Source organism: Vigna umbellata, chromosome 1 (genome assembly GCF_029865625.1).
Source record: "Vigna umbellata cultivar VRB3 chromosome 1, Vumbellata_1.0, whole genome shotgun sequence".
Classification (NCBI taxonomy): Eukaryota; Viridiplantae; Streptophyta; class Magnoliopsida; order Fabales; family Fabaceae; genus Vigna; species Vigna umbellata.
Window position 1 is genome coordinate 107,987,802 of NC_142165.1, and position 21,876 is coordinate 108,009,677.

The 21,876-nt window shown below is 32.7% G+C and overlaps 4 protein-coding genes and 1 non-coding gene across 6 annotated transcripts; 2 read left to right on the top strand and 3 right to left on the bottom strand.

Annotated features, from left to right (window-relative positions):
* Positions 1-123: 123 nt before the first annotated feature.
* LOC124824845 (uncharacterized) lies at positions 124-3,075 on the bottom strand. The gene is made up of 7 exons (XM_088105495.1): positions 2,566-3,075; positions 2,315-2,464; positions 2,033-2,173; positions 1,859-1,942; positions 1,667-1,780; positions 1,084-1,595; positions 124-959 (listed from the first exon to the last, which is right to left on the bottom strand). Exons 1-7 carry the CDS (start codon positions 3,056-3,058, stop codon positions 348-350), a joined length of 2,106 nt encoding a protein of 701 aa, XP_087961621.1. The 5' UTR covers positions 3,059-3,075; the 3' UTR covers positions 124-347.
* On the top strand, positions 157-228 carry TRNAP-UGG (transfer RNA proline (anticodon UGG)). Its single transcript has one exon. It is a non-coding gene; the product is annotated as a tRNA-Pro (tRNA).
* A 5,600-nt stretch (positions 3,076-8,675) lies between the features above and the next one.
* Positions 8,676-10,001, top strand: LOC124824948 (Heavy metal transport/detoxification superfamily protein). The gene is made up of 2 exons (XM_047297472.2): positions 8,676-8,855; positions 8,926-10,001. The coding sequence occupies exons 1-2, from the start codon at positions 8,753-8,755 to the stop codon at positions 9,201-9,203; spliced, it is 381 nt and encodes a 126-aa protein (XP_047153428.1). The 5' UTR covers positions 8,676-8,752; the 3' UTR covers positions 9,204-10,001.
* Positions 10,002-10,138: 137 nt separating this feature from the next.
* On the bottom strand, positions 10,139-13,989 carry LOC124825000 (putative 1-deoxy-D-xylulose-5-phosphate synthase, chloroplastic). The gene is made up of 10 exons (XM_047297537.2): positions 13,578-13,989; positions 13,340-13,468; positions 13,044-13,208; positions 12,800-12,950; positions 12,239-12,510; positions 11,883-12,156; positions 11,375-11,682; positions 10,932-11,213; positions 10,549-10,833; positions 10,139-10,440 (listed from the first exon to the last, which is right to left on the bottom strand). The coding sequence occupies exons 1-10, from the start codon at positions 13,722-13,724 to the stop codon at positions 10,291-10,293; spliced, it is 2,163 nt and encodes a 720-aa protein (XP_047153493.1). The 5' UTR covers positions 13,725-13,989; the 3' UTR covers positions 10,139-10,290.
* A 3,062-nt stretch (positions 13,990-17,051) lies between these two features.
* On the bottom strand, positions 17,052-21,604 carry SCL28 (SC35-like splicing factor 28). 2 transcript variants are annotated; one of them, XM_047297547.2, is made up of 7 exons: positions 21,298-21,603; positions 20,764-20,841; positions 20,213-20,377; positions 20,037-20,098; positions 19,867-19,906; positions 17,814-18,023; positions 17,052-17,335 (listed from the first exon to the last, which is right to left on the bottom strand). In XM_047297547.2, exons 1-7 carry the CDS (start codon positions 21,483-21,485, stop codon positions 17,326-17,328), a joined length of 753 nt encoding a protein of 250 aa, XP_047153503.1. In that variant the 5' UTR covers positions 21,486-21,603; the 3' UTR covers positions 17,052-17,325. The 2 variants fall into 2 exon arrangements, with proteins under 2 accessions (XP_047153503.1, XP_087961622.1); XM_088105496.1 differs by lacking the exons at positions 17,052-17,335; positions 17,814-18,023 and adding an exon at positions 18,426-18,951 and having other exon boundaries at positions 21,298-21,604.
* Positions 21,605-21,876: the final 272 nt, after the last annotated feature.

Sequence of the window (21,876 nt, forward strand, 5' to 3'; positions counted from 1 at the left end):
TTCAAAATGGACAGATTGTGTTTAAAACCTTTTATGATAAGCAGAAACAAAAATTATATATTATGTTAAAACATAAAAGACTCGTGGAATCAAAATCACATTATAGATAATTATGTAACTTATCATATATTATAAACATTAATAATAATCAGTAGTGGGCATTTGGTCTAGTGGTATGATTCTCGCTTTGGGTGCGAGAGGTCCCGAGTTCGATTCTCGGAATGCCCCTTTTTGTGATATTCATCTTTTTCATTTTTTAATAAAAAAGAAATGAAAAGGTGAATAAAAAGTCGAAACAAAACAGGGATTCCTAAGAGTAACAAAAGAAGTGGAAATAAGAAAAACAATTAATGAGAAAAGACCTTATAAACGCGTTGAGGAACCTTCCGAAATATGCCCAACGTGAGATCCAAGTAAAGAGGGAGTTGAACCAACACAAAAAATGATACTGGCAAACATGTGATACCATAGATGAGATAAACTGAAGATTTCATTCCATCTTCAATGATAAAGTAGTGTCCTGCACAGAACGAAACCAATATTGATGCTATAGATGTCCAGAGAGAAGTCATTCCCAGGAGAAGCTTTTTGGGCAAGTGCATCGCAACATCCTTTTCTTGGAACCGAGATGTCAGTATCGAAAGAAACAAAACAAGGGCTGTCACCGAGGAACACAGTGCCACTAGTGATGCCAAAGCAAACACCTTGAAACCTGGTTGTCCATTCAACACTGGCTCACCAGTATCATCATTCGCACCCCCTGGTATTGCTGTTGAGGTTGTGAACGCAACCGTTGCAACAAGTGCTGCAACTAGTGTGCATGAGTCTGAGGTTTTCGACAGCCATTTCCTTCCCTCTTTCACAAGCATTTCGTGACTGTTGATGAAAACCTGTTTAGCCGTTTGTCCCTTGTTGTTGTAACGTGCGTAGAAATTTGGTGGCATAGAATTCTTAACAAGCTGAAATGCCACATAAGAATTCTTAAAAGTCAACATCTATTACAGACAGTTACTTTCTCTCTATCATGGTACTAACATCTGTTGACATTCTAAAATTATAAGGATTGAAAGGAAGAAGGTGTACCTTGTACCACTTATATTCCCACTGCATCTGCATGGCAGCACCAGGGACACGCCAAGGCCTATGTTCCTTATACGTCGCAGCAAGGTGTAATGCACTGTTACCTTGGTTGTCTATGTGACGAAATGCACTTTCCTTTACCAGATTCCTCTTTGTGAGCATCTTGTACACACGAGGTTGTCTGTTCTCTATGGCTAAAAGAACGACATTCTTGTTTTCAGAATCAACATCATGGATGGCCACAGGGAAGGTATCTAGGATCTTTTCTATCATTTCGTTCACTCCCATCTTTGCAGCAATTAAAATTGGTGATACCCTTTTCCTTTTCTCTGCAATTCCTTTTTTCTTCTCATTATCTTTGTTTTCAATATCACTGTCACGCCGAAGAACAAGGGAATTGTTTTCAGTGTAGTCATACTTGTACAAAGAAGCTCTCTCAATCAATTCATCCATCACTTTCTTAGCCCACATGTGTTTCTCCTTCCTTCTTTGGATTTTGTCTATCCAAGATGATCCTGTTACACGTTTAATTTAGCAGAGTACATATAAATTATATGTGGTGATCTACATGTATGTACTTACTTACCCACACCAAAAAGTATTAGAATGGCCTTCATCATAATGATTAGAAATCGGATTAACACTTCCCAATTTTGAGGAAATCGGTGTAGTTTCTTTTCTTTCTGTGCTCCTTCTTGCACTGTGCAAAACATAGAATGTCTAATGAATGCATTAACATCATGGTTTTTACCAATCAAGGAGAAATAATGATTTTTACCAAATTTGGTATTGGTTGATCTTTGCAGATTCTCTTCATCATTATCATCATCAGTTCCAGCTTTACTATCCTTTCTGCCTATTGCTGTAACGTAAGATCGAAAGATATAGGATGGTCATGTGTAGATGAAATGGGTAAAGAAAACTGAAAGTATATGAAAAAGGGATAACGCACTTATAACTTTTGCAGCATTCTTAAACAAATATAAGAAGCTGAAGCATGTTTCGTAGTTCGTTGGATACAAAATCTGTGTGTCCCCTGTCTTACTACTTTGGTCCTCTTCTGTCTCTTCCTTCAGCTCATCAACAAGCAAACCTGCCATAGCCGTTTCTCAGAACAATAAATAAACTCGATTCGAACTTAAACCAATAAAAAATTAGTTAAACCAAAATCATTCAACAATGCAGGTAAAACATCAACAATGTTGCAAAACTAGGAAGTTGGTAGAAGTATTACAATTATAGATCACACGATCCATGAACTCCATCCATGTGCTGCTTCGGAAACAATTAGGCTTCATAGCAAGAATATGAAGAGGAGAATATCCATCCTGGTTGACAGCATCAGCAAGATTTGGATACAATCGAATTATCTGAAGTGCCAAACCTACAAAATACATGAAACTAAGTACATCAACGAAATACATTAAATCTGATACAATTTTAGCAGGAAATATATTGCAGCATATATAGGAGAGTGACACTAACCGAAGTATTCATTGGAGATGGTAGAGTGAAGAATTGTGTCCCCGTTGGTCTTAATACATGGCGAGTAATCATGTTTGTTTTGTAGGTGAGCATGGAGACAGAAAAATGCATCTTTGGAACCGTGAATTGCTGCCAAGTAAAGAGGGGTCTCACCTTCAAAATTTTGACAGAAAATGAGGTTGGGGTATCTTTTGGCTATGGTGTTGCAAATGTCCACATTCCCAAGCTCTGCCGCCAGATGCAAAGGAGTGTTTCCCTTTGAATTTGGTATGTTGAGGATAGCAAGAGAAACATTTTGGTTAACGTTGTCAAGAAGGGTCGTCAAGAAATTGGTTTGATCCACATACACGGCTATGTGTAACACAGTGTCTTCTGCTTTTGTGACTTTCGCTTCCAGTGCTCTAGGGTTGTTCTTGTACGCTTCTAACACTTCTCTCCATTGCCCTTTCATTGCATAATTAAACAAACTTTCAATCTCAATTATCTCCACCATTTTCTCTCTGAGATACCTTCTTTATTATTTTCCTCCAGATTGATGATCGAGGTTTCGATAAATAATGACCACTTGGTTTACGTGAAATTGTGTTATATACTACCGTTTTGCAGATTATTATATTGTTTTTAATTGCAGTCATGTTAGAGTAAGCTGTTGGAGGAAGCAAAGAAATTATATGACAGATGAGACAGATGGAATCCCAAAAGGAAATGAGAATGTGGAACGAACAAGTAAGTGTTGCAGTTAGATTATTATAATTTTATATTTTTAAGAAATGTAAAAGTATGTTATGATATTGTAGTACATTAACTCAGAAAGAAACTAATGCAAGCTGAGGTATTCAACATGTTTTGAACTTGTATTTTCTCTCTATGCAAGATAAGTATGTTCTTGGTGTTCGAATATTTTCTTCGTATTGAAGTAGATTTGATTCCAACTATACGTACACATAGCGGAAGGCCTAAACGAAGGTAAAATGGCAAAAGGCTTCTTCATATGTTCCTTTTTCCCAATATTGGATAACTGATCTTTTCAACCAAACCCAATCGTCTTGTAAATGAATTTTCTATTGGAAAATGGTATTCAGACATCCCAAAAGAATTTACTCTCATTTGACCATACTTTACACTTCCTTCGTTTCCTTTTAAAGATATAAAAGTTTTTTTTTAATGATAGTTTTTTCCTACGTTTGTGTCAAATGATTGTGAATGTCAAATAACTTTTTTCTACGTTCTTTTGAGACAGAAAAAGAAAAGGAGAGAAAATAATGTAACAAGAAATATAAAGGCTGTACAAAACAACAACTAAGCAAATTATTTTAGTACACATTTTAATATTAATTAGTTTTTATGAATATATTTCTTTTTGTAAATTTAATATGTTCTTTTAATAATAATATTTTTTTATTATCATAAGAGTGAATAATATATATAGATATGAATTTAGTCTATAGTATACACTTTATATTGTTGTTATTACATCTATATAAGTTAGATACCCGATCCATATCATTAATGAGTTTTTTCATATATAAAGAGATGTTAACAGGGGAGGTTATATATATATATATATATTCTAAGAGTTTGTACTTCCACTATTTTCTATAATTTCCATAAGTTTGATTATGCATTATACTTGTGTGTTCTTCGTCGTTTTCTAAATTTTTCAAGATGATTTACAGATCTGGATTGGTTACATTTTTTACTTTGCTTTATCTTTTTATTATCTTCGGTGCAAATATTTAATATCGTTTGCTTTTGAAACTTGATAAAAAATGATATGCTATGATGGTTCAAGATACTTTTACATTTGTTCTGTTGTAGAAATAATTCAAACACTACTTACAAATTTGGTAATAATTAATAACAATTATAAAAAATAATTGCATAGATTCATTTGTGTCTTTATTAAAACATTTTCGAACAAGTTTTTATAGTTAAAATAATACTTTGAACACTGGTTAATATATTTGATTGTTACGGTTTGATTATAACTTAAATTTGTGTGATTTATTAAACCGTTTATTCCGAGACTATTGTAAAGAACTATCTCACCCTTATTAAATTAGACAATGAAAGTGAAAAAAATAAATTAAAACCTGTTATTACATGAAAATGCTCTTAAATATATATTATTGAAATTTTTTTATTAAAGAATATTCCATAGCATATTTTTTTAATATTTTTTATCCTATATTTTATTTAGTATTGTCAAAACAGATCATCCTGATCCACCCAATTAATAACGAGTTAACCATTTAGTGAACCAATTCAACTCATCTCACTTATTAGAAATTCAAATCTCGTCTGATCCACCAAGGAATGATAAGTTAAACAAGTTGATTCAGTCTTAATTAAAAAAAAAATTATTCAATAAAAATAATAATAAATTTTTTCTGATATAAATCTAAATCAAGTGATTTTAAACTTCTCTCGATGCAAAAATAATAAAAAATATAATACAATTCAAATAATATCTAAAATCATCTTAAACTCTTCATACAATCCAAGCACAAAAAATAAAACAAATTACTACCTAGCATAGATCATTGTTGCACTGCTTCTAATTAAATTAGTTCGTGTGCATTTCTTCAAATTAATTCAGAGAAAGTGAGAATTAAGGTTTTTATTTTTGTAATACAACTTAGAAAAAAATAGGTATATGCTGACCATGTATTCAACTCGAGTGAATCGAATTTTAAGTAGATTAGATTCAAAATTAGTCTATATTAAAACTTCATTTTTAAAAATTCAACCCATTCCAAACTCATGTGAGTTAGATTGATTTGTGAGTTCAAACTCATTTTAACAACATTAATTTTATTCATCTTCTTGTTAATAAATATACAACAATGTTGATTTGATCTAACTAAAATTTAATTTAGTTTGAATTTGATTTATTAAAAATAAAAAATAACGTATCACAATATTTATACGAAAGGAATAATGTATTGGGTTAGGTTGAATTGAGTTTGAGTACTTAAATGAAGGTTGAACTAGTTAATTTTGTACTCAAATTTAATTTAACTTATTTAAATTTTATTAATTCAACTTTTTTAGTTAATTCAATCCCAGCCGTGGTACTTGGATCCCACGTCAGTGAATAAAAGAAATCATAATTTAAATTCTATTTTTTACTAAATTTTGTCCAACTGCGCTGCTCGATCTCATAGACGTAAATAAACAAAGCCATAATTAATAATTTGGAAAGAAATAAAAATAAAATGATTTAAATCTAGTAGAAACTCATGTTCTATAAAAAGAAAAAAGCACACCCAAACATAATTATGTTTCATAAAATATTTAAAAAAAAACGTCGAAGAAAACTTCCCCTTTAATTAAATAAAACACCAATATGTACAACTTTTTCTCAAGCAAAGTAAATTTATTCTGCAACAATAACACAGAACAGGCATATATATATATATATATATATATATATATATATATATATATATATATATATATATATATATATATATATATATATATATACGCGCGCTTAATTTAAAAAAAAAAATGGTAACAATTATGATATTATGTGGGATGATTAAATGGTGATAGATTTATGATTTTGATATGATATAAAGACTTATGACAGCGAAGAAGATCTTAGAAAGTTGTATTGGGTACATATCTGAAAAATATGGATGAAAAGCAAATATTGATGATACCTTATTAATTATTTGGGATTCATGGATACCCAATTGCCAAGCAGGTCTCCCAAAATACTCTATCTTCCAATTCATTCTCACCAAATATCCTTCTTTCACCCTCATCTTCTAATGCTCCAACTTCTTCTTCTTCTTCTTCTTCTTCTTCTTCTTGTGAAGAAGAATAAGTTGTGTCACAGTTACATGACTCTGCATCATCCTCCTTATCTCTACTCATACCTATGCTCACAGTAAACCACACATCCTTCTCTTCAGAATCTCCGCTATCCTCAATTATCTCCACACTGCTATTCATTTCTTCTTCATACAAAACTTGTCTCTTCTTCTGTTTTAATTTATAATGTTTTTTAAGAATCATCCTTTTCTATTTATTTATGGTATTAATTTCTTCAAGATCTTTTTTCTCAAAGGTGTCTCCATTCGTGTCATTTCTTGTCAAACTCAAAATTGTTGCCATTGGCTTTATTCCAAATTGATGGTGGGTTTCAAGTCATTCTTCCACACTTCAATAATATTTCTATCCTTTTACAAGTCTCAATACTTTTGGTCTTCAATAGTTTTTTAATTTATAGTATATTGTATAACCGTCTAGTCAGCTATTGACCGAGTGAATTATAGGACAATAACACACCAAGACTCAAATCTAATTATTCTTCCATCAAACACAAGGTATAACTGAATGATAATTAACACTTAAAAATGCTAAGTATCACCTATAATCAAGTTTTTAGGTAAATGATGTTATCTCGTATTGGGTCATGATTAAGTCTATATTAATCATAAGTTTATTTTAAAATCTATAAATACGAGGTAAGAAATTAAGTGATTTTGTTTATTATAAATTTAAGATTTTACTATACTAACTGAATTATTATAATATTGACTTGAGTGTTGGAGTATATTTGATAACTATATTTTACACTCCTTAGAGATCAAATATTAAGAACTTTAAAAGAATTTTATAACAGAAACTAAAAATCATGTTAGAATCCTTAAAATAAATATATGAAAAAGTATTTTGACTGTAATATCTGTTACTATATCTTAAAACATATAAACAAGGTATAATAAGATCGAGTTGTTGTTTCATAAATTTTAAAAAAATTTCTTTATTATACTATCATGACAATTATTCAATTAATAATGCAGAATTATGAAAAAAACAAATATATATATATTATACTCAAAGAAGTGTGCACATATTAAATCTCAACACTATTGATGCATGTGGTTGCAAATCTTAGGCATTTCAGTTTAAGAGTCTCCTCCAAAGAGATTCGCCAGTTAAAATATTTTTTTTCTTATGGATTCAAACAATTACTTAGAACGTATTGAATGCGAGTTAAAAATATTTTAAAAAAATGTTGATATTACAAAATTGCACATATAATCGTATCATGTTGTTTATCACTTTCTATTACTGATAAAAATACAAAACAAAAAAAAAATGGAAATTATGCAACAATTGATCACTCTAACCTTACAAATCACTGTTACAAAAAAGTCTTGGTTACACCAAGAATCATGGTGATAATATTTTGAAGATATGAAAGAAATAGTGCATGATTATCTATTCTCATATGTACTATAAGGCATATTAGGATTTGCCGACACTTCTTATATCACAATTCACATCGAAGCATCTTACAAAGCAATGCCACTAATAGTGCTGTAACGTCAACACTTTATTTATCATTTTATTTATTTTGATTTTATTAAGGATGTAAATGTAATTTGATCTCAGAAGTTGAAGTTCAATAAGATATTAGAGATATTCAAATTGGAACTATTTTTAAAAATAATTCAGTTATTTGGTTTTCTTTGATTGGTTTAGTTCTAAATGACTTTGCAAATCCCTAAATTGTCACGATTATGATTGGTTTAATAATTATTAATCGTTCGATTTCGGTTCTGAATTGAAACTTAAACTGAAAAAAAAAACAATATAAACGGAAGAATATTCATTGGTTAGGATCAATATATACCCAGGTCTAAGTCTCCGTTCTCATAAAACTATTATTTTTTTTAATAGTTATTTTAAAGACTATATATAAAACATTGAACATATATAAATTTAATTCTATAAATAAATGAAACTTTGAATTTTAAAAAATGAAAAATCCACAAAATATGTAAATTAATTTTTAAAAAATGAAAAATGCCCAAAATATCATTCAATTCGATTACAAATAATAAACTTATCTTTATGCAATGGTTTTATGTTTGTGAAATTGCGATTATATTTAGAGGCGTTTCATCTTAAATAATAATTTTTTTGCCAATAAGATAAGTTATTGCTTTTTATGATAATTATTTTAAAAAATTACAGAACCATTAAACATAAAGAAAAAACAATAATATTTTTTTGGGTAACGTGCTACAACTTTAAAATCTCAGTCCGAAACAATGATCACAGTAAATTATCAAGCGTCGTAACTCACTAGTCCAACGCAAAATAAAATAATTCCCAAAGTCCTTTTCATTTTCTATTTGCACCGTAGTGTTACACAGTGAATTCCATGGGCAAGAACAAAAAGAAACTAATAACAGTAGAATACAAGGTCTCGATGTACTGCAACGAGTGTGAAAGAATCGTTGCCAAAACCATGATCAAGTGTAAAGGTACATCATGTTCTGTCTCTTCATTTATTTAATTTCTTATATTATTACTATATAACTATGATTTTGTTAGGAGTCGAAAAGTTCATCACCAACACGAACAAAAACCTGGTGGTGGTAACAGGTCGGATTGATCCAATTAAAGTAAAGAAAAAACTTAAGAAGAAAACGGGAAAGAGAGTGGAGATTGTGCGTAACGAGGATGAAGAAGAGGCAAAAGACGAATCACATGAATCTGATAAACAACTTGTCGTAATGTATCAGTTCGCGCTCGAAAATGATTGTTGCATAGAGACCGAAGCCACGATGATATTGAGTGATGAGAATCCACATGCATGTGCACTAATGTAAAAGGGGTTATTCAAGAATTTCATTCCTTATTCTTTGATGTGTTGTTGTATTTGTACGATCATCCTTTGACGGCAGAATTCTCCTAATTTTTTATTCATTCACCGAACTGAAACCAAGACATTATCTTGAAAAAGAAAAACTTGATTTGTTTACTGAGAGAAGTAGCTTTTTATCTTGAAGTTGTTGGCAGTTAAGGATTGGCACACATGTGATCCATTTTATGGCTTGTCCTTCTCAAATGCTTAATCTACGCAAGCAAACTTTTAGCCGTGCTTCCTGTTAACCTGAAAAGTCGCATCAAATTTGCACCAAACTCCGATAAGGGCTAAGCACCGCACATTCAAAGTGCGTTTTGTGAACCACATGGCATGATCAATTATTTTACTGATAGTGCGGGATCTACTTACTTACCTTCTGCTTTTTATATTTAGTTTTAAGCATGCACCTTCTAATCTAATGCCTCGCTTTTTTTTTAAATATTATTCAACATCATCTAAATTTCATTACATGTTATGCCGGCAGTCCTTAAATTTTACAAAACCAACACATTATATTTTATACTTCGTCTTTGCTTTTGTTGAAATATCAAATATAGATCATAAATGTTTCTCACAGAACATTGTTCGGGACAAAAACACAAGTTTCGCTAAAAATCACATGTGAATAATTTTAGCAGATTTTACTCTGGTAGACATTTCTAGAATCGATGACAAATGAAGCTGTATGGACCAATTTCCTCAGCAAAATGGCAATGATTGCTCCCTTCATCTTCGGCACAGATTTGAAATTCAGTTTGGAACATGTCCGAAAGGCTTTTTTCTCTTGCACTATATCACAGAAAAGTTCGAGATTTTTCTCCTTTGTAATTAATTGTCTTACTGTACTGAGCATACTTTTAAAATGTAAACGAGAAGAAGACGTGGAACACAAAGAGGTGGTTGGGTAGATATTATAGTATTATTGATCATTGATGACAACCTGCGATATTCACTTAAAATTTTCACAATATTACACATATTTTTCATGTTAAACAAGGTGAATCATGTTGTGTTATACTCTGTACATTGTATGAAGTGAAAAATTTGTTTTATGAGGTGACCTCTAGTGCTTCTCTTGTTTGTCCAAGTATATTGAACACTGTTGCTGCTATGTGAGATGGTGTAAGACCGGCCGAAAACAATTGGTCAGCAGGTGATCCATGGTCAATATAGCGATCCGGAAGGACTATTGGCCTCCACTGCATAGGTGCCATGCAAAGCTCATGAGTTTAGGGCAACTAGTAAAAGCTTTGCAGAAAATGCTAGTAGCTATAGTTTGGAATGAAAACACTTGCTTGGTTTCATACCTTCAATTTTCCATCCAGAAGGCCATCAAGGGCCAGGAACTGAGCAACGTGAGAACCAAATCCTCCAATAGATCCTTCTTCTACTGTGATCAAAACCTCGTGTGATTTTGCCAGGCTGCGAATCAGTGAACAATCCAGTGGCTTACAGAAGCGTGCATCAGCAACTGTTAAGCGCAAGCCATGACGTTCCACTAAAGAAGCTGCAGCCAAACAGTTTTGAACAGCCGATCCATAGCCCAAAAGAGCCACTCTTTCCCCTTCTATCAGTATCCTTCCTTTCCCAATCTGATACAATATCATAACAAAAACATCAAATGGATTTGCAAATGTTTTCCTAACGCTCTCTATGAGGATAATGTATGGGGATAAAGTTCTAACTCTACCTCAAGAGGAGTTCCTTTATTTCCGGTTGGTAGTTCAGCACCAATGCCATTTCCCCTTGGGTATCGGAAACAACTGGGCCGGTCATCGATGGCTGCTGCAGTGGCAACCATGTGGAAAAGTTCGGCTTCGTCAGAAGGAGCCATGACCACCATGTTAGGGAGGCATGCCATAAAAGTGACATCAAAGGAACCACAGTGTGTGGGACCATCTGCTCCAACCAATCCAGCTCTGTCCATTGCAAATCTTACAGGCAGCTTCTGTAAGTCAACATCATGCACCACCTGCGGAATGGACATTGAACACATACGTTTGAGCACTGATTTGAAGTTAATGTTACGATGGTTACTGATCATGTCTTCACACTAAAACACACTGCCTCGTAATTTAACTAATCATATAGCAGATCATTTTTCATGTGTAGGGAGAGGAGCCGTTATCCTACCTGGTCATATGCCCTCTGCAAGAATGATGAGTAAATCGCACAGAAAGGCTTAAGACCTTCACAAGCCAAACCCGCAGCAAATGTAACAGCATGCTGTTCTGCTATCCCCACGTCAAAGCATCTGGATGGGAAACGGCGATGGAAGATATTCATTCCAGTTCCACCTCCCATAGCAGCATGGATTGCAACAACGTCTTTGTCAGCTTCGGCTTCTGCAATCAAGGCCTCTGCAAAGTATGTGGTGTAAGACTGAGTTGTAGCCTTGGATTTGAATTGCTTCCCAGTTGGTGGGTCAAACTTGGTAACTCCTGCAAAAACCAAAACCAAGTCACACATATCCATGAGGAATACAACAAGTCAAAGCCAATCGATCACTAAAACAAAATTCTTTCTTTCAGATTGTTGATTATGCTTTATACGGCAGTGATGGCAGTAAATGCTAAAGGTAATAGGTGCGCTCTAATTTTGAATAACTAAAATGTGATAAATTTAGTGATTCTTGCTTTACCATGGTACTTGTCTGCTGCCTTTTCTGCGTATGGGTATCCGCGGCCTTTTTCAGTGATAACATGGATCAGTACAGGACCAGTTGTTTTGGTACTTTTCACTTCATTAAGAATGGAAACAAGATCATCTATGTTATGACCATCAACAGGTCCAATATAGTAGAGTCCAAGCTCTTCAAAGAGTGTTGATCCAGAACCACTGATCATGCCACGAGCATACTCGTCAACTTTTGCAGCCAATTCATGCATAGGACCGCCAATTCGTTTAGTAACACCCTACCAACATCATTTTGTCAATGTTCAGTCTGAGTATACTATGTTGCTGTAAATCATAAAATAATGAAGTTGTATTACCCACCTTGGCGACCTCTCTCAATTCTCTTAGAGGCCTATTTGATTGTAATCTACTGAGAGCACTGCTCAAGGCTCCTACAGGTGGAATGGGTCCATCAAGAGTAGCAGTGGGCAAAGAGACCTGTTTGTTGTCGTTAAGAATAACAATCATGTCAGAATCAAGATATCCAGCATTGTTCATGGCTTCATATGCTTGCCCTGCTGTCATGGCACCATCACCAATAACAGCAACCACGTTATTCTTTCTTCCCTTCAGATCTCTCCCAACAGCCATTCCTATTGGTTCAATAAAACTTCAAAAGTTAAAGACAAATCACAAAATCCCATTGTTAAACACGAAAAACAAACTAGTGCCACCATCTAATTTGTCCATTCATATAACATTTTATAAGTTTAATTTCTACACATTGTCAACATGAAAATCTTTGCACTGTCAACCAATTAAAAATCATAATAAGTATGACTTCCGGGATAACTACTAAAAAAATCAATAAACTTATTGTCAGTCATATTCTATTAAACTAATTTTTTTAGTTGAAACTCAGAGAACAGACAGAAGAAGTACCAAGTCCCGCTGAAATAGTGGTTGAGCTGTGACCAGTGCCAAAACAATCATATTCACTCTCAGAACGCTTGGTGAACCCAGATAACCCATTTGTCTGTCTCATGGTATGCATCTTGTCCCTCCTACCAGTGAGTATTTTATGTGGGTAAGACTGCAAATTCACACAAGGTTGTCCAATTTAGAACAAGTAAATAACATCCATCCCCAAAGTAAAGAAAAGGCACCAAGGAAGTTGATAACCAACCTGGTGACCAACGTCCCACAATATCTTATCCTTAGGGGCATTGAAGACATAGTGGAGGGCAACAGTGAGTTCCACCACACCAAGGCTTGAGCCCAAATGCCCCCCAGTTCTAGAAACACTGAAAATAACATCAGAACGCAGTTCATCCGCCAGTTGCTTCAGTTCCTGCATCAATCAACATCCCCTTTTTCTCAAACCATGATATTTTTACAGCTTTAAACAACAATAAAATAGCAAATTTTTTTTAAAACAAAACACGCAGCACAGAATTGAGATACAGCTTTCAGTCAGTGTACCTTTGTAGAAAGATTTTTCATATGAACTGGATAGTTTATGGTGTCGAGAAGAGGAGTTGGCGGTCTCTGGGAATAATACTCCCCACTCTCTGACATTGATGCATAAACCCCGCTTGATCTTTTCTTCGTCTACACAAATAACACAACATACACATACCCTTTTATTCAGCAATCATAAAAAACGAAAAAAGATGGTATGAAAGAAGGAGGAAGAGGCATTGCATGGATAAACGGTAACCTGGGTGAGCCTGTGGGCGTGTTGAGAGTGAGGAGGGAAATGGAGGCCCCGTTGTGAGTGAGAAGGAAGAGGAAGTGAAGTACGAGAATCAGAAGGCGGGGTTCGGGTTAGAAAAGAAGGGTAGGAAGAGAGCGCGTAGAGATCCATGGTGAGCAGAAAGGAAAAGTGAAGAGAATGGAATGCAAAGGAAGAATCTTTATAGAATAGAAAGAGGCAGAAAGCCGGCACTAACAATGACAGATTGTGGGGGATGGATGAATGAATGGAAATATCATATTATTATATTTGACATCTGTAGGAAGAAGAAGGAGAGAGAGAGAGAAAGAAGACGTGTGTGAACGAGTGGCTGAGAGAGAGAGAAAGATGAAGTGAAATAAAGGAGCAGAGAAGCATGGTTCGTGTGAGATTGAACGAAGAAGAAAAGTGGAAGAGGTGTCTGTAATATAATTTGTTTAATTGAGTTTGGAGTTAGGAGTGAGGAGTTATGTGTGCGATTGGACCACGTCACACCAAAAATCACAAATGGATAGATTTATTGGATAGACAGCATCCTAAGTTGTTCTTTTCTTTGTTTCTCTCTCCCAATTCCTCTCTTCCTTCGTTGGGTTGGGTTGGCAATCACAATGCCCTGTCTATTCTACACTCCTTCTCCTACATTTCTCTTCTTTCATAATGCTCCTACCATTAAGGAACCACAAATTCCATCTCTTTTCTTATTTATAAATTTGTGGATTTAATTTTTCTATTTTCTATTTGCAGTTAGCTTTTTTTTAATCTGAATTTTGTGAATTTTTCGTATTATCTTAATAAATAATATTTTTCTATTATTTTTAATTTTCAATTTAAATGCCAAAAAGATCATTATTAACATGTTAAAAGAATAATATATTTACAATATTAATTTAAATTATGATCTAAATTTTACGTTTTCATTATCAAGATTTAAATGATACAGATTTTGAATTATCATACAATAGGTGAAGCCAGCAAAATATGATATTAAAATTTTTGTATCCAAATTTATCTGTTAAAAATATATTTAACTCAATAAAATAGGTTGGTATAATGAAAAGTTTCTCCAGTGAAGGTTGACTGGCTAAATGTTGACCTTGGGTAAGTTTAGCTATGTAACAATAAACTTCACTCCACTCACCTACTTAACTACATTAAACATATCAAAAAGTTTGTACCTTCTACACCAACTTCTTCTGCCAAAATTTAATGTATTTTTTTACATTACCATGTTACTTTGCTCTAAATTGAATATCCCTTCTTTTGTTTTTTTATGTTAAATTCAATTAAGTGTTCCAATAAATTAAAAGTAAGAAAAAAAAAACTATCATATCATATAATTAAGTTATTCTTAACAAGGTTAAACAAACTTATTAATTGAAATCAATATGTTAAAGTTAGTGTTTCAAATATATAAAATTAAATGTTCACTTAAATCAGTATTTTTATTTCTTTTTTTTTTCAGATATTTTAATCAATCAAATGTACATGTTAAAGATATTTTATTGTTTAAGTTAGTTCAATATTTGATCATCTAATAATTTATGTTGTTAATTGACTTATATTTATAATTTTATGGGCTTCTAATCATAATAATAAGTATAATTACGATCCAATTCTGTTAAATCTTTATTTAGCTTAACTGAATCATTAATCAATTCTGATTGACACCCATAGACTTTTTTCCTAGTTTGGTTGGTATGTACTCACATGTATCGGTAAAATTAGCAAAATATTTTGTTCATCTCACTCCATTATTGCTTTATATAAAATCATATAAGCTTTGTTCAAACAAATATCCATTTCATTTTGTTGCACTACTTGAACAAAGGTAGATAAGTATTTGTCTTACTAAAATTATAATTAAAAAAATTATATATTGTAGATAATGTTATAATTAAAAAATAAATAAATTTAGTGTAAAATTATATAATAATATATCATTAATTATTAATGTTGTAGATAATGTTATATATTAGTGAGATAGTTTGTAAGGTGTTAAGTAATAGTTTTACAAATAGTAATGTATTGTGTGGTACATGTGTTTGAAATATAAAATTTTATATTCAATATTTGTTCTCTTGTTTTTTTTTTCTTTTCTTCTTTTGTTATTGTGAGTGAATTCTACTTATTGGTGTCTTGAGTTATTTTGACTGGGAATCTATATGTGTGTGCACTAGTTTGTGAGGTATTATAATATGGAAAAAACTCTTTTTATGTTTTTTATTATTATTTTGCATATCCTTTTGGTGTGGAATTTAACAAGGCTTAGAATGATTCTACAACTCAAAGAGATAGTGTCTATACCAATTATTTTGATATGCAATACAATAATTGTGTAGAAATTATTTAAAATCAACTACTGCTGTTTGATTGTGTAGAAATAAGTATGATTCAACCACAAACTTGGAAAAATAAACAATAACCTTGTAGTTTTAGAGATTTTACATATTTTGTTGACTATGCAATGAATAAAGATGGAGCCTTAGAGACAAAGTCAATATGTTTTGAACAAACTATTAAGAAACAAAAATAGAAAACAACAATGGAGGAGTTGAGAAAAAAAAATCAGATTACCTCTCAACAAAAGGTCTACCAGAATAAAATGAATTTATAAGGTAAAACTAATTGAAGAAATTGCAAAATATAAAGATAAAATAGTCGCAAAGTTGTCAAATTTAAACTTATTATAGAGATAATATGAATGAGGTATACTACTAATATAAATAAAATATATAAAAAAAAAACAAAGTGCTGTAGATATTTATATACGAGATATATAGTCAGTGAAGTGTTAACTAATTGCTTGTAATAGTTCTCTGCAATAATATATTTTGATACATGTGTTTGAAGGTAAATTTTATGATTCAGTATCCATATTCTTTGCTCTCCTTTTATTTTTATATTTTTCTAAGGTACTGTGAGTATTTAGTATGTTGTAACAACTAAGTAAATTATCATGACTAAATAAGACAATAAATAAAACATCAATCTAACTAATTTTGCTAGGCCTTAAACCATGTTTAAATTAAATTGATTATTGAAACTGCTTTAAAAATCTTTAACACAATCACTATTACTTAATATAAATCTTAAAAAAACTAAGGAAAGTTGACTCAGTGAATTGATATTGCCATGTACAGATGTACAGTAGAGTAGGAGGAAACCTTAACCTAAACTGAAAGGGGAAGAAAATTGTTCTCTAATTGATTACGAAACTTGGAATGGATATTTTGGTTGCAAAAAATATAGCGTGGGTGATGTAGTCCTATCTTAAGTTGATAACCGTTAACAATAAAATCTAAGCGTAAAAAGATTAACAAGTTTCAAATTAACATTTTTATCGAAATTCTATTCGTTTTCTTTCAAAAACACCTCAAACATACACAAGTTCTTAAAATTAATAAAAATTTTAAGCCGAAACTACTTAATTTAAATTTGTAGCTTAGAAATAATTTGAAGTTATAAAAAATGAACCAAACATATTATAAATATAGAAAAGGTTCATGAATAAGTATCCGAAAATATTGAAACTTAAGACAGTCTAATCCGAGTCATCCATAATGACAAACCAAATCAAAAACTAATTCTGATGGGTTATCGCCTACAGACTACTAAATATTAACATCACAGTCTTAGCTACAATTGCATCCTTCAAAATGTCACAGTTTTAGCTACAGTATGTAGTCACAGGAAGACGGAGTATACCACCTTCAACAATCCGATTGATGGCAAATCAGCGTGGACTGCAGAAAGAGAAAAAACTAGTAAAGCATTGTACTCGAATTTCAACGAGAAATAAATTACAAATCCAAGTCGTTGCAAAAGTTATCATTTGTTAAAACAAAAAACTTATCGATGAACAGTTTATGTAAAATATCCTGACACGATATACTAATTACAGATATACTAACAGTAAACTTAACAGGTGAATGACAAGTATAGAGCGTCGGAAGGAGATAATGGCCTTCCTTATTTTGTGTCGCCTCTAATGTTTTATGATTAAGTACTTAAAATCTCAAAACTGAGCTCGATTCCAAAATCAAAAGCAAGGATGAATAAAAGGTAAATCCAACTTTAGAGCTAGGAGCCTCATTTATACAAGATTGCATTTCCAAAATTATTTCTTCAATAAATGAACATATTTCAATTAAAAGAAATTTCCTTAGATTAAATTTGCAATTAGGTCAAATTCAATCAATAATATACTCTTCATATTCATACCTGTATGACCGTGAACGAGACCTTGAAGGACTGCGATCATTACCCCTAGGGCTCTGGGATCTGCTAGGCGTCTGAGCCTTCTTGTCACCAGGACTCCGACCGTTCTCCCGAGGGGACTTCCTGTAGTCCTTCCCACCACTAGGGGAGAGAGACCTAGAATAAGATCTTGATCGCTCTGGAGAATAATAATCATCCCTACCTCTGTCATCCCTATATGTCAAGTCAACACAGTATTATGGAATCTTAGTCATAGAAAATAGGTAATAAAAATGTGGCCAAAAGAACACAACTACATATATTACACGTGAAAAATAATTACCATCAAAAAACATTTCACAAACCAATGGAAACTACACCAGAATACATAAAATTAATCACAACATCACTCAAACCATAATTTCAATTTTTACTTCATAAGAGAAGTAGTACTCTCTTCCCTTCAAAATCTAATTAGCCAAAATATGACCTTTACCTACCTCCAATAGTTTCTGGACAAATATGACACTTGGATCCCAACACTGAGAGTTAGGAATGAAAACCAAAATTTTATTGTTTTATGAGAGAACTAATACTTCCTCTTCAAAATCTAATTAGCCAAAATATGACCTTTACCTGTACCTTTCCAAAGTTTCTGGACAAATATATAACACTTGGATCCAAACACTGAAAGTTATGATGTACTGCAAGATCAGCATCTGGTAACTTCATAGCTCTCTTTGTTCCAACTTTCTAAAATCACAACTATCTTTCTTGCACAATGTCACCATACATCTACCTGTATAAACTTTGGCTTCCATTCTTTGAGGATGTGATTTTCTTTGGCCAACTATAAGCTTTATATTCTTTCTTAACTGGATAGTATACGCAAAACAAGACATTAAACTATATAATCTTCCTTACAGAAAATTTATACAAGGGAATCGAAAGAAGTACTAGTTTTAACCATTCCTTCAGGCACAAACCAAATACCACAAAGTAGGGAAAGCCCATGCAACTGGCACAATAAGGCAAATTTGATATTGATATTTCTTATGGAGACTTTGATAGATACATAAGCAAAGTAGCGCATCTCTTTAAGCCTCTTTACTCGTTAATCTTTATTAATCCATCTTTAAAGTCTTCCATTTCACTTTATTATCTGCATAAAGAAGACCATAAGCAGATATCATTCAATTCATTTAAACACATTAAAGGAGCGTTGTCAACGTCAAATGACTGGGAGCCGTTCTAATTGTAAGTAAACCTGGAAATTATACTCTAGCTGAAGGAAACAGTAGACACTAACAGAACACCAAGACATACTGTTAAATTAGAAAACAAACCTAATAACGAACTCAGTAACTGTTCTGCTAAGATAATTTCAATAAGATCGAGGGCAACATTGAAACTTGCAAACAAACACCCAAACAAATGAAATACATCAATTACTCTAACTAAAAGACATTAGTTTCACTCCATTGTGCAACGTAAACAACATAAAGTAGAGGCCTTGCAACCAAAACTATTAATAATAAAGAACGTATCCAGGACAAAGAGAAATATTGGGTGTATGTTAAAGACAGTTAATTACTCAAAACCAGAAACGGTTTCAGGTCAGTAAGAATATCACAGTTCCAACTTCCAAAAGACTGAGTGGCAGCAGAAACATGAAGGGTTTCAAATAAGTAAAAAATCAGCCAGCAAAACTCTTCTTCGTTGGTTTATTTACATTCGTGACAAAACAGCAATTCACTTTCACCACCTAAAGCTCTGCTGAGCAACTCGGACCATAACGCAATCAGACATCTCATTAATATATTGTTCCTTTGTGATTATTAGAAAACTGTCATAATGCAGCTCAAATGAAAACAGTCACAAGTCACAGTTTAGAAAATGTAAGTATTTCTAAACTCCTATAAATACTGTTTCAGTACCCCCAAATACCATAAAAGGTAGCACCACCATCATTTTAGTGAAACTAGATAGTAGTTCACGAAAAATATCCCAAAATTACAAGGCTGCTCAATAAAAAAAATAAAATGAAAATAAGACTGTTATTGGCAAAAACCCATACCTTGAATCATCCCTAGCAGGTGATGGAGACCGAGAATAGGCTGCAAAATTAAGAGGTTTAATAACATAAGAAAACAAGAAAGAGCTCAAGTAAAAAGGTTACACATAAAAAATATAATGTGATAATTATCACATTACGAAAATGGAATAGAGATGAGTAGTTAAACTAACATCGATGTCGGCGTTGTGGGGATCTAGATCTATTTCTCCTTCTACCACCCCCATGTCGAGAACTTACAACAGAAACACAAAAATAAATGTTAATAAACATTATAAAGAAGTCCATTGAAAAATATTTTCACAATTACAACAGTGAAATAAATTAGCAAATCAAAATGTGGCCACACCTTCCTCGAGAACTAAGACGCATTTCTTGAGGAGTTTTCCTGTTTTCCTCAGCAAAAACAATTCTTATTTCACGTCCACCAATGATAGTGTGATTAAGATGTTGTTTTGCCTCAGCTGCATCTTCACCATATCGATATTTCACAAATCCAAAGCCCCGTGGTTCACTGCAAAGTCCAATTGAACATCAATGTTTCAAAAACAATGCAAAAATTTACAGGTCTATTGGAAAATTATCTACATAAGCCATTCTAGGAAAGTAAAATAAGAAGAAAAGGAATGAATTTGACCACTACATAAGCAAAATTTAACTCAGGCATAAGCTAAGAATAAAGATAAAAGAATCTATACGAGAGCTTCTACAAATTAACTCATGCACAAGCAGATTTTAGCCAATAGAATAGTTAATTTCAATTATTTTCTTATTTATCCCTCGTGTGAGGAGCTAATGGAAAAGCCCATCCAAACATACCCTGATAAAGAAATGTGTATCAAACAATTGAGTAACAAGCCAAGCAAAAGCAGATTATATTTTATGGTAAAGCAAAAATACCCAGTGTAGTAATTTTTTGGTAGATAAACATCCTTCACAGGACCATAGCGCTCAAAAGGGATCCTAAGATCCTCAGGCCTGCAACACAAACAATAAAACTTCAGTTCAATTTCTGGAATCCCTGACTTTCAAACTTTGATTGTATAATTGTAACATACGGTTATGAAATAGTTATGAAATCCGCGATTTTCCCCTCCCTGTATCATAAATGACTTTCATATAAAAAAATTTACCAGAAAAAGAACCCGATGAATATCTTTTCACCAGTGGGAAGTGTACAATTTCCTTTCTGGACACCCAATCTAAAAATTCACGTTCTTAAAGATAAAGTGAAATTAAAATGTTCAATCAATGTGAATCATGCCAAACAATGTGTATACAGACATTTGGTATTAGATTTATATATTACGATTATAGATTAAGAATTATAGATATGGATGAATTTGATACATAAAGAGCCATTAAATAAGGGGTATGTAGTGGGAGTAACGAATAAGTTGAAAAAAAAAAACATTAAGATTGCAAGAAAAGGACCTGGCATCGAGGGGAAGATTGCGAACGAGTAAACCAGAAGGAAGAGGTGAGCGGCGGTCCCTGTATGACCTGCTGTCACCGTAGCGTTCGTCGACATGGCGCTTGCGACCACGTGACGGAGGTGGCGGCGGGGTTCTGCTGCGTCGCCGAGGACTATAGCTTCTGCTCCGGCTTCGATACCTGCCCATTCCTACCTCACACACAAACCCTAGTTTTCTTTTGCGGAGACAAATAAAACCCTAGCACAACCGAAAAGAGGTGATATCGCAAAATGAAACCAAACCAAGCAGAGTGTTTAAATAAAGTAAAAATAATATAGTATGTTTGTATTTATAGCTGATCCAGTCAATTGGATCGATTTACTTGACCGTGACTATAACCCGTGACGGTCCAATTTAAATTTAGATAGTTAAATTTGTAATTTTAGGTCCAGCTTATATATTTTTAAAGTTTGCTAAACGGTCTTATATTTTCCTGTGTGTTGTATTTATTATGACTCTTATTTCAAACTATCTTCTTAATATCATACCTAATTTTTCAGTTAAAAAGGGTCATTAATATTTTAATATTTCATGTTCA